Source organism: Neoarius graeffei, chromosome 25, assembly GCF_027579695.1.
Source record: "Neoarius graeffei isolate fNeoGra1 chromosome 25, fNeoGra1.pri, whole genome shotgun sequence".
NCBI classification, from domain to species: domain Eukaryota; kingdom Metazoa; phylum Chordata; class Actinopteri; order Siluriformes; family Ariidae; genus Neoarius; species Neoarius graeffei.
In genome coordinates, this window is record NC_083593.1 from 36,525,049 (window position 1) to 36,537,553 (window position 12,505).

At 40.7% G+C, this 12,505-nt stretch overlaps 1 protein-coding gene across 1 annotated transcript in view; it reads right to left on the minus strand.

The window, feature by feature from the left end:
- megf10 (multiple EGF-like-domains 10) overlaps positions 1-12,505 on the minus strand; it is a 137,894-nt gene that overhangs the window by 44,965 nt on the left and 80,424 nt on the right. Inside the window, exon 9 of the mRNA XM_060909553.1 lies at positions 2,766-2,978. Coding sequence (XP_060765536.1) covers positions 2,766-2,978 — 213 coding nt within the window. The remainder of the gene's footprint in view (positions 1-2,765; positions 2,979-12,505) is intronic.

Genomic DNA, 12,505 nt, shown 5'->3' on the forward strand with positions numbered 1-12,505 from the left:
AACATGTCTACCTACCACTTTAAAGGTGCACTTTTTGTGTGTGTGTGACCCAAACAATAATTAAGATGAGAAAACCGAAATCTGGAGTGTGCATAAGTATTCACCCCCTTTCATATGAAACCCCTAAATAAGAGCTGGTCCAACCAATTCACTTCATAAGCCACATAATTGGTTGATTAAGATCCACCTGTGTGCAATCAAAGTGTCACATGATATGTCACATGATGTCTGTATAAATCAACCTGTTCTGGAAGGACCCTGACTCTGCAACACTGCTAAGCAAGCAACATGAGAACCAAATAGCACTCCAAACAGGTCAGAGACAAAGTTGTGGAGAAGTATTGATCAGGGTTGGGTCATAAAAAATATCCCAGGGAGCACCATTAAATCCTTTATAGCACAATGGAAAGAATATGGCACCACTACAAACCTGACAAGAGAAGGTCACCCACCAAAACTCACAGACTCATGGATGGCATTAATCAAAGATGCAACAAAGACACAAAAAATAACACTGAAGGAGCTGCAAAGATCCACAGCGGAGATGGGAGTATCTGTCCATAGGACCACTTTAAGCCGTACACTCTACAGAGCAGGGCTTTATGGAAGACGGGTCAGAAAAAAAACATTGCTTAAGAAAACACATTTGGAGTTTGTCCAACAGCATGTGGCAGACTCCCCAAAACACATGGAAGAAGATTCTCTGATCAAATGAGAGAAAAACTAAATGTTCTAGCCATCATGGGAAATGCCATGTGTGGTGCAAACCCAACACCCTGAGAACACCATCCCTACAATGAAGCATGGTGGTGGCAGCATCATGCTGTGGGGATGTTTTTCATCTGCAGGGACAGGAAAGCTGGTCAGGACTGAAGGAAAGATGAATGGCACTAAATACAGGGTAATTCTGGAGGAAAACCTCTTTGAGTCAGCCAGAGGTTTGAGACTGGGACGAAGGTTCACAGTCTAGCAGGACAATGACCCTAAACATACTGCTAAAGCTACACTGGAGTGGTTTAAAGGGAAACATTTAAATGTCTTGGAATGGCCTAATCAAAGCCCAGACCTCAATCCAATTGAGAATCTGTGGCATAACTTGAAGATTGTTGTACACCAACTCAACCCATCTAACTTGAAGGAGTTGGAGCAGTTTGCCTTGAGGAATGGGCAAAAATCCCAGTGGCTAGATGTGCTAAGCTAATAGAGACATACCCCAAGAGACCTGCAACTGTAATTGCAGCAAAAGGTGGCTCTATAAAGTATTTACTTTTTTTTTTGGGGGGGGGATACTTATGCCGCTTTTCCACTACCAACGCGGCTGAGTTGGGCTGAGCCGTGCCGTGCTGAGTTGGGCTGAGTCGAGCTGAGCGGGGCTGTTGGAGTTGCATTTCGACTACAACCGCGCTGAACCGTGCTGGCTGGAAGTGGGTGGACACATTGGGTGGAGTTAGCGAAAGTGGGTGGACGTCACGTGATGTCGTTAGGCGGCGCAAACAGTGACATCAGTGATCTTTTAAGCGGTAGTCTCACGACCCGGATAGTAAACAATAAACATGGAGGACATGGAGTCGTTAGTGTTGCTGGTCTTGGTGCTGTGGCTTGTTGTCACCGACAACGCCAACAGATACTGGCAAGAGCGTATAGATGAGGCGAGGCACATAAGGCTTCATAATTCTCGTAATTCGTAATTATTCTTCTTCCGGGTTTACGATGTTTACAGATCCCAGCGTGCTCACGGGGCGTGAGTGGGCATGTGAGGACACTCCTCCTCACCAATCAGTGCACAGGGGAGTGTCTCCTCACGCCCCTAGCCCCACTCGGCTCGGTTTGGCTCACTTCAGCCCCACTCCAAAACCGTGCAAGTTTTGGGTGCTGAGTAAGGCTGAAGCGAGCTGAGTCGTGCTGCTCTGAGGTAGTCGAAACGCGAGCCATGTCGGGCTGAAGTGAGCTGAAAAAGGGTAGTGGAAAAGGGCCATTATGCATACTCCAGATTTCTGTTTTGTCATCTTAATTATTGTCACAATAAAAAAAAAAAACCAATGTGCACCTTTAAAGTTGTAGGCATGTTGTGTAAATCAAATGGTGCTAACCCTCCAAAAATCCATTTTAATTCCAGCTTGGAATGTGACAAAACAGGACAAACACCAAGGGGGATGAATACTTTTGCAAGGCACTGTGTATATATAATTAAGCCTGTGCACTGTTAATATTGTCATTCACATAAATGTAGTTCCGTTGGTGGTTATTCAATTCATGTGTATACTTCAGGGAGCACTGTACCTTTCTGTTATTGTACTTAAAAAAGGAGGATGTCATAACGACAGTTTTCTAGAGGGTGGGGCAAACCATTTTAAAAGGAAGGATTCGTTAGACATTTGCCACACGGGTGTCAGAGGTTGTTGTTGTGGTTCATGGTCATGGCCTGTACCTGTTGGTTGGGGCAGCTGGTGGCACCTGAAACAGCCGCTCTATTGAGTGAAAGTGAGGCAGCTGTCCACATGCACAACACATGGAGCCACTCAGCTGTGCCAGCCTGTCTCATCCATAGGCCATAAACACAATGGGAAACTCTGTGTGTCTCTAAACATATAAACAGACAAACCTTCTCCCACTAACTCTCAGTAAAACACTAAACTGACCCCCACATGTCGACATGTGCTGCCAGCTTTCTCGTTCTGTCACTTTTTCTGACTTTCACACACATATGTACAAACACTATGCAAAAACACTTAGCTAGACACAAAGCACATCCTTATATGCCTTACCTTTGGGTGTTCGGGACATGGCATGGGCACTTTTTGTCACACTTGTGGCCATAGATGCCCTTTGGACAGATGCGGGTTTCACATATCTCGCCTGTGTAACCCGGCTCGCACAGACAAGCACCACTAATGTGGTAGCACTTGGCTCCATTTTCACAGCGACATGTCTGGCGACAGTTCACGCCATACTTGCCAATCGGACATTCATCCTGGCACCTGCCAAGACACATGCACAAGACACACACCTCTAGGCATCAGTCATATGATCACTGAGCAGTGATTGGGACATTGCTGCTACTACTCGTGCTGCATAAATGTATACGGGAAAACCATAGTCAACTGTGTTACAGTCAAGTGCAAAAGTTTGTATCACCCATGGATATTAAATGAAAAAAGGACCTATTCGTATAAAAAAAATAGATGGAGTGTGTCCTGCAAAAAGACAACGATCAAAAACATAATTACATTTTTATCATAACTCTCTCAACTTCCAGGCTTGAAGAAGGTAATGTACGACTTCTGGCATAGTTATATTAGCTACAGTGCTGAGCGTAAATGAGTGCACCCCCTTTGAAAAGTAACATTTTAAACAATATCTCAATGAACACAAACAATTTCCAAAATGTTGACAAGACAAAGTTTAATATAACATCTGTTTAACTTATAACGTGAAAGTAAGGTTAATAATATAACTTAGATTACACATTTTTTTAGTTTTACTCAAATTAGGGTGGTGCAAAAATGAGTACACCCCACAATAAAAACTACTACATCTAGTACTTTGTATGGCCTCCATGATTTTTAATGACAGCACCAAGTCTTCTAGGCATGGAATGAACAAGTTGGCGACATTTTGCAACATCAATCTTTTTCCATTCTTCAACAATGACCTCTTTTACAGTAGTGACTGGATGCTGGATGGAGAGTGATGCTCAACTTGTCTCTTCAGAATTCCCCATAGGTGTTCGATTGGGTTCAGATCAGGAGACATACTTGGCCGCTGAATCACTTTCACCCTGTTCTTCTTCAGAAATCCAACAGTGGCCTTAGATTTGTGTTTAGTCATGTTGGAAAAGTGCACAACGACCAAGGGCACGGAGTGATGGTAGCATCTTCTCTTTCAGTATAGAGCAATACATCTGTGAATTCATGATGCCATCAATGAAATGCAGCTCCCCGACACCAGCAGCACTCATGCAGCCCCACATAAGGACACTGCCACCACCATGTTTCACTGTAGGCACCATGCATTTTTCTTTGTATTCCTCACCTTTGCGACGCCATACAGTTTTGAAGCCATCAGTTCCAAAAACATTTATCTTGGTCTCATCACTCCAGAGTATAGAGTCCCAGTAGTCTTCATCTTTGTCAGCATGGGCCCTGGCAAACTCTAGGCGGGCTTTTTTGTGCCTGGGCTTTAGGAGAGGCTTCTTTCATGGATAGCATCCATGCATGCCATTCCTCTGCAGTGTATGCCGTATTGTGTCACGGGAAATAGTCACCCAGTTTGGCTTTCTACTTCTTTAGATAACTGCAGTGAACTTGCATGCCGATTTTCTTCAGCCCTTCTCATCAGAAGATGCTCCTGTCAAGGTGTTAACTTCCGTGGATGACCTGGACGTCTCTGTGAGATGGTTGCAGTTCCATCTTTCTTAAATTTTTGTACCACTTTTGCTACAGTATTCTGACTGATAAGTAAAACTTTGATGATCTTCTTGTAGCCTTCACCTTTGTGGTGTAAAGAAATTATTTTCTTTGGGGAATTCTGAAGAGACAAGTTGAGCATCACTCTCCATCCAGCACCCAGTCACTAAAAGAGGTCATTGTTGAAGAATGAAAAAAGATTGATGTTGCAAAATGTCGCCAACTTATTCATTCCATGCCTAGAAGACTTGGTGCTGTCATTAAAAATCATGGAGGCCATGCAAAGTACTAGATGTAGTAGTTTTTGTTGTGGGGTGTACTCATTTTTGCACCACCCTAATTTGAGTAAAACTGAAAAAATGTGTAATCTAAGTTATATTATTAACCTTACTTTCACGTTATAAGTTAAACAGATGTTATATTAAACTTTGTCTTGTCAACATTTTGGAAATTGTTTGTGTTCATTGAGATATTGTTTAAAATGTTACTTTTCAAAGGGGGTGTACTCATTTACGCTGAGCACTGTATATCTAGAATATAATGTGATCAAGAAGATTATTGAAACTAAGAGGATTCAAAATATGATCTGAGGATCCTTCAAAAGTTGAAGGAAGTTATAAGGTTGGCATACAAGTTGTTAGAGAATATTAATACCACATCCAGAAATGAGAAGTGGTGACTCAGTGTTTAAGGCTTTAGGCTCTTGATTGGAAGGTTCTGAGTTCTAATTCCAGCATCACCAAGCTGTGAATCTTGGGTCCCTGAGCACTATGGGCATCCTGTCTCAATTTGCAAGTTGATTTACAACGTAGATAACTCTTTCAGCCTAATGACTAAATGGACATACTATAAAGGGAGATGCAAATGTGATATTTTCATTATTAAGATCTTAACATACACTGTTTGACTACTTCCATTCCATCCATCCATCCATTATCCATAACTGCTTATCCTGTTCTACAGGGTCGCAGGCAAGCTGGAGCCTATCCCAACTGACTATGGGCGAGAGGTGGGGTACACTCTGGACAAGTCGCCAGATCATCGCAGGGCTAACACATAGAGACACACAACACAACTCACATTCACACCTACGGTCAATTTAGAGCCACCAATTAACCTAACCTGCATGTCTTTGGACTGTGGGGGAAACTGGAGCACCTGGAGGAAACCCACGCGGACACAGGGAGAATATGCAAACTCCACACTGAAAAGCCCCCGTTGGCAACTGGGCTCAAACCCAGAACCTTCTTGCTGTGAGGCAACAGTGCTAACCACTAAACCACTGTGCTGCCCAGTGCTAACCACTACACCACCATGCTGCCCAGTGCTAAGCACTACACCACTGTGCTGTCATTTGACTATTTCCGTTACTTGTAATAATAAAGGATTAAAGTAAATGTCCTGTTACAAGAAATTGACAGCATTAATTCAACTTTTTTTGTCCGAGATAACATGTTTATGTTACATTATTTCCTTCAGTTTGTGTTTGAGATCCAAATTTCTTACTAACTCAGCTTTAACTGGATAATTAAATTATATGAAATGGAGGTAGAAAATTCTCACCAGTTATCTTTTTCAATGAAAGTTGTTGTCTTTATGAAAAGCCCTCCATGCTTGTTGACATTTCTTTGGCATTTGGTATATTTCATTAATTTTTGATACTTTTGTAATTGTGTCGGGGTCACAAAGGTTTTTTTTTCTTCCTGAGCAGACAAGTTAGAACAATAATCTTTCAAAAATATAATGTCAATCTGTGCACACTCTCACAGCAACATGCCATAGAATGAATATGGACTCTGGTTTCAATAAAGAAATGAAAGTAGACATCTCATCTCTCATCTCATTATCTCTAGCCGCTTTATCCTGTCCTACAGGGTCGCAGGCAAGCTGGAGCCTATCCCAGCTGACTACGGGCGAAAGGCGGGGTACACCCTGGACAAGTCGCCAGGTCATCACAGGGCTGACACATAGACACAGACAACCATTCACACTCACATTCACACCTACGGTCAATTTAGAGTCACCAGTTAACCTAACCTGCATGTCTTTGGACTGTGGGGGAAACCGGAGCACCCGGAGGAAACCCACGCGGACACGGGGAGAACATGCAAACTCCGCACAGAAAGGCCCTCGCCGGCCACGGGGCTCGAACCCGGACCTTCTTGCTGTGAGGCGACAGCGCTAACCACTACACCACCGTGCCGCCCTGAAAGTAGACATGTTATATTTAAAACTGTTATGTTTGCACACAGCTCCAAACAATGAACATCTGTTCAGTTTCTCATATTTATGCATTATTGAATTCTCAACGACTTGAAAAATGCAACTTGAAAGTCCAAGAAAGGGAAATTTAAACCGGTAGAATCTATAAAGGTTACAGCCAAAGACATCTGATAAAAACTAAAAAGTCCAGCTCTCTTCAGCACAGTGTCCTAACAGGTGTCTGTGAGAGAACTGTAGCTCATCTGAACCAACTTGTTGATAACTCCCTCCTCCGGATGAGCATTCTCTCCAAGCAATAAAGAATTAGGCACATAGGGAGGAACCATCCACCAGTCCATTGATAGAGGAGTCACTGGTTTTGATAAATGAGTGTGTCAAGCTGGAAAAATTCAAGCCATGTCATTTGGACATGGCTATCTTCTCCATTAGCTGTGCAGATGGGTTCAGGCTAAGCTGTTCCCAAAGCTGGCACTCTGTAGAACGGATGGACTTGTGTGGGAACACATGGAAGCTGTCCAACTGCACAGTGATTCCCACTGATTTGAGTTCCATGCAGAATAGTGCCTCTCAAAATGTCAGGCGTCTCCTACAAAACAACATCCATCATGTGGGAATCTGTTATATCAACAATCTTTTGGTACAGTGTTTTGAGAGAGAGCACAGGTGCAATTCAAAGCAATGGTCTATCTAAAAGTGAAAGTCTGCTTTCTTTTGCTCTTTTCTCCCCTCACACACCCAAACTTGCCCCTCCTTGAAGCTGAGAGCTGATTATTTTCCATCCCATAGGGTGTGGTGGGATGGGGCCTGCTTGAGTTGGTCGGAAGCTTCTTGTGACGTCTGTCTTAGCCAAAGCACTTATTAACTCATAAAAATGCACTTGTAGTGCTATTCCTGTAAGCTACGGTCTGCTTAAGTATATGGTTCATGCACTGAGATGCTGGTAATTACGGGCGCAGGGCTGTGCTCCCCAGCCCCCACTCCATTCCAACACCAAGTCCCAATTTCTGCTTTTTGTCAACTCATTGACTCCAATAGTGAGATATGGATGATGCTGCCTACAGTCTGCTATCACTCAAGATCAACTAGCCTAAGCGGGCAGTTTATGCCTCAAAACAAACAGATCCGAAAACATCTACACAACTCTGTACAGTGATGGTTGATAACATCATACAGAACACACTAGGGCTGTCATTACGAAATCGCATGTTCTGTTTTTAGTCACCTAATACTTAATGGCATACTTTAATAGATTTTCAATCATAGTTTCTAATTAAGAGGAGAAAAAAACAATGAATCATGTGCCATAAAAGTGATGTTACATGTTAAAAGTACTTATTGGATAAGGCACTTATTGGATTCGCAGTTTTTCAGTGGCTGAACCTTAAATTCCAATCTCATAGACATTAAGTCCACTATGGACAAACAGGTGAAAATTTAAAAGAAAAACTGGTGGTTTTGTTATACTGTACTAGTGGCCTGTTATACTGTACTAGTGGCCCTGTTATACTGTAAAAGGCATTTTGTGGACAAGGTCTGGGTTCACTTGTCCCATTAGAGGAAAGAGTCACTGCAAATCAATACAAAGTATTTCTGTCAAAATGGAGAACCGGTTCAAAATGAAAATTCTTTTGATTAACTTGCGCCTTTTTTTTTTTTTTTTGCAGATTTGTCCATATAATATGGAGAACATTACACGGTAGCACGAAGATATGATGTTTATCTTCTCGTGTTGAAAATATTTCCATTCGTTCACTTCACTCACTCATGAATATATTCACCACTCGAAGATAAACTTCATATCTTCACACAACCATGTAATATCCTATATTTATTCTATCCACGTTCACTGGATATGAGCAATCGCATAGTCTGATTGGCTACTTTACTACTAGGCTATCTGCTCATATACCATGAGTAGAGAAAAACAAAATGGCAGAGCGTTTTGCTGAACCAATCAACCGAGGACGAAATAAAAACTCTACTTGAAAACAAAACCCCAAAGAATGCAAAGAAAGCCATAAAGTATGGAATAAAAGTATTTGATGTTAAGAATGTATCTTTTTTATTTTTCAAGAATTATTATAGCATTTTTCACAAATTGCTACTTTAATTTTCACCGTCATTCTAAGCGGAAAAGATTTTGTCAGATGTTTTGTATAGTTTTTATTTATTGAATACGCAAAAAATAAAAACGCTCTGTTTCTCAAAATCCAGTGAATGTGGATAGAATAAAACAATTATTCCACTCAATTTTGTCGTACATGGCTTATAGCCAACTTGGCGCTGTATGCCTTGTCGGCTATCAGCTCATGTACAACTCGATTTTGTGGAATAACTGTTAATTTTTTTTTTTGCGGTCCGGTTTCCATCAAATCCTGCGCTCTGATTGGCTGGCGAGCGGGTCCGTATCCTACGACCTCTGGCGACTTGCTCGTTCACAACAACAACAAACATCGTAGCAATTTTTGTCAACATTTATTTTTGCATTTCTTAGGAGAATAGCATTAATTTTACATCATGCATAGCGATAACGACAGTCTTCACAGTGAAAGCAAGTTTGACTACCCTGATGAAGATGAAATAAAATAAAACATTTCAGGAGAAAGCTAAAAACCTGTAACTGTTGCTAACGCCGAGCAAAATCATGGCTGAATCCTGAATGACTCAATTTTGAATAAATAGGGGACTACATAGGCAGCAAAATGTATTTTTTTTCCCTGCCATAGAAGTGCACTTGTATACCAAGAAGGAAGCCATTTGCATTACAGCCGTGAATGAGGATTCAAAATGGCGGCTCGCCTCGACTCGGTTTTCCCTTTCGGGCGCTCTTGTTTTCTGTTAGAATTTGGTAAAGAAAAAAATAAATATATTATTTACCAGCTTAAGGTCGGTCCGTATGGTGAAATACCGTGACCTCGGCCTTGAATATTGACCTCGGCCCAGAGGGCCTCGCTCAGTACTTTCAAAACCTCGGTCACAGTATTTCACCATATGGACCTCCCAGCTGGTAAATAACATATATATATATATATATATATATATATATATATATATATATATATATATATATATATATATTACATTGATATAATATTGATGTCATAACATACACGTTGGATATCATGGTGTATAATTAAAAAATATAAGCTGAATATATACTCAGCACATGTATTCATCACTCACTGATACATACACATGCCCCATAAATCTCAGCTTCATCCTCAGCAGAAGTGATGTTTTCCCCTTTGCAGAGCTGAAGTATGGTTATTTTGGATTCATTTTAGGATTCTTAGAGATTTAGGGTTTTACTTGTCCTATGTATAGTCTGTAAGCAATTAGACAGTGACACTTGTTTCGTTTTTGTACTCCAGAATCAACCAGTGAGTGCAGTGAATGTAATGAATAAAGTTCAGAAAGCTAGCTTTGATTCAACAGCATTTACATTTATAATCTGAGCAACCACTATCACTATTAAACTGGGCAGCAAAGTCCTCCTGCTTCAGTATAGATACTTCGATCCCCCTTCAGCCTTAAGAATCCTGAACATAATATACACTATATACAAACAGATGGCAAATTAAAGAGAGAGCCAGTGGCTCTGTTATGCTATTGAGGGCATTTTGCTGGCATAGCTTGCCTGCGACCCTGTAGAACAGGATAAAGCGGCGAGAGATAATGAGATGAGATGAGTTTGACTCCACTTGTCCCCTGGAGCAAACAGTCACTGCACTGAAGAATCACAAAGTTTTGACTCATCTTTCTCACCCTATGATGAAACCTTTCTATTCTGATGGAAGCAGTGTCTTTCAGGATGACATTATCCCAATCCACATGGCACAAGGGCTTTCTGAATGATCTGATTAGTATAAAAATGATGTGAATCATACGCAGCGTTACTCATTGATGATCCTGAGATAGCACAGAGGGTGTTTATTTTCAGTGGAAATTAAGAACAGTTGACTTCACGACTTAATTATCATCCGACCTTGCTGCAAGTGGTAATTATTGATCCTGTGTTCATAAAAACCTATATCATACAGTATCTGACCCAGTCCCCATTCATTCAGATACTAATTACCATATCGAGCAACCCCACTGATCAATCAACAGCTTACACACATGACCACATATAATACTACCATGAACTAAATTTTAAAAAAGCTTGAAGGGAGAACTGTTACAATGTGGTGATAGAAAAACGTGTTTTCTAATACAACCCCAAATCAGAAAAAGTTGAAATGGTATGGGAAATGAAAATAAAAAACAAGCACTGATTTCTAAATTTACTTTGACTTGTAATTCTTTGTAGACAGTATGAACCCAAGATATTTCATGTTTTGTCTGGTCAACTTCATTTCATTTGTTAATGTACACCCATTCCTGCATTTCAGGCCTGTAACACATTCCAAAAAAAGTTGGGATGGGGGAAATTTAGGGCTAGTAATGCGATAAAACAATTAAATAATAATGTGATTTGAAACAGGTGATGCCAACAGGTGACTGTAATCATGGTTTGATACAAAATCAGTATTTGAGGGGCAAAGATGGGTCGAGGCTCTCCAGTTTGTCAATCAAGGCATGAGAAAATTATTGAAATGTTCCTCAAAAAGGGTTTGGATATTTCACCCGCTATGGTGAATAATATCATTAAACTGTTCAAAGGAATCTGGAGGGATTTCAGTCAAGGGCACAAGCCTAAGCTGAACACTCATAATCGCCGATCTCTCAGATGGCACTGTATCAAGAATCGTCATTCATCTATAGCTGATATAACCACATGGGCTCAGGATTACTTTGGTAAACCTTTGTAACTCTTACAATACAGAGTTACAGCCACAAATACCAGTTAAAACTTTACTATGCAAAAAGGAAGCCTTATGTTAACTGTTTCCATTAACACCATCCACTTCTCTTGGTTCAGAGGCATCTGGGATGGACAATCACACAGTGGAAACCTGTATTGTAGTCAGACGAATCAGTATTCAAGGTCTTTTTTGTAATAAATGGATGCCGTGTGCTCTAGACCAAAGATGAAAAGGACCATCCAGACTGTTACTGTACCAGCGACAAGTCCAAAAGCCAGAGTTTATCATGCTATGGGGTTGTGTCAGTGCCCTTGGCAAAGGTAACTTACACTTCTGTGATGGCAGCATTAATACAGCAAAGTACACTGAGATTTTGGAGCAACATATGCTGCCTTCAAGACGACATCTTTTCCAGGGAGGTTTCAACAAGACAATGCAAAACCACATTCTGCACACATTACAAAGGCGTGGCTGTGGAAGAAGAGGGTGCCTGTCCACTCTGTCCACAACAGAGAATGTGTGGCGAATTTTGAAATCAAAAATATGACAATGACAACCCTGTACTGCTGCACGTCTAACTTGGTGTCATCAGTTCATAAACATTTTTAAGTGTTGTGAGAAAGAATGGCAACATTATAAAGTGGTAAATGCTTTACCGTCCCAACTTTTTTGAAATGTGTTGCAAAAATCAGAATTGAAATGAGTGCTTATTCTAAAAAACAAACAAACAAAAAAAAACAATAAAATTCATGAGGCAAAACATCAAGTGATGTGCTGTTGTACTGATTTGAGTGCAATATTGGTCAAAGATTATTTACAAATCATTGTTTTCAGTTTTAATTTTAATTTCAACAACTGTGCCAAATTTTTCTGATTTGGGATTATACATTTATTAGATACTATTTCTCGGTGCTAGGTTTTCACATAAAATAAGTTTCAGAAGAAGAAGTAGAAGAAGAATTAGCATAATATCACATCAAAACTCTCATATGGCTTTATGGGTCTCAATGTCATGAACTGCTTCATTCAAACGAGGTAGTGTTCACCGTGTTTCTAAGATGGCTTGCACTT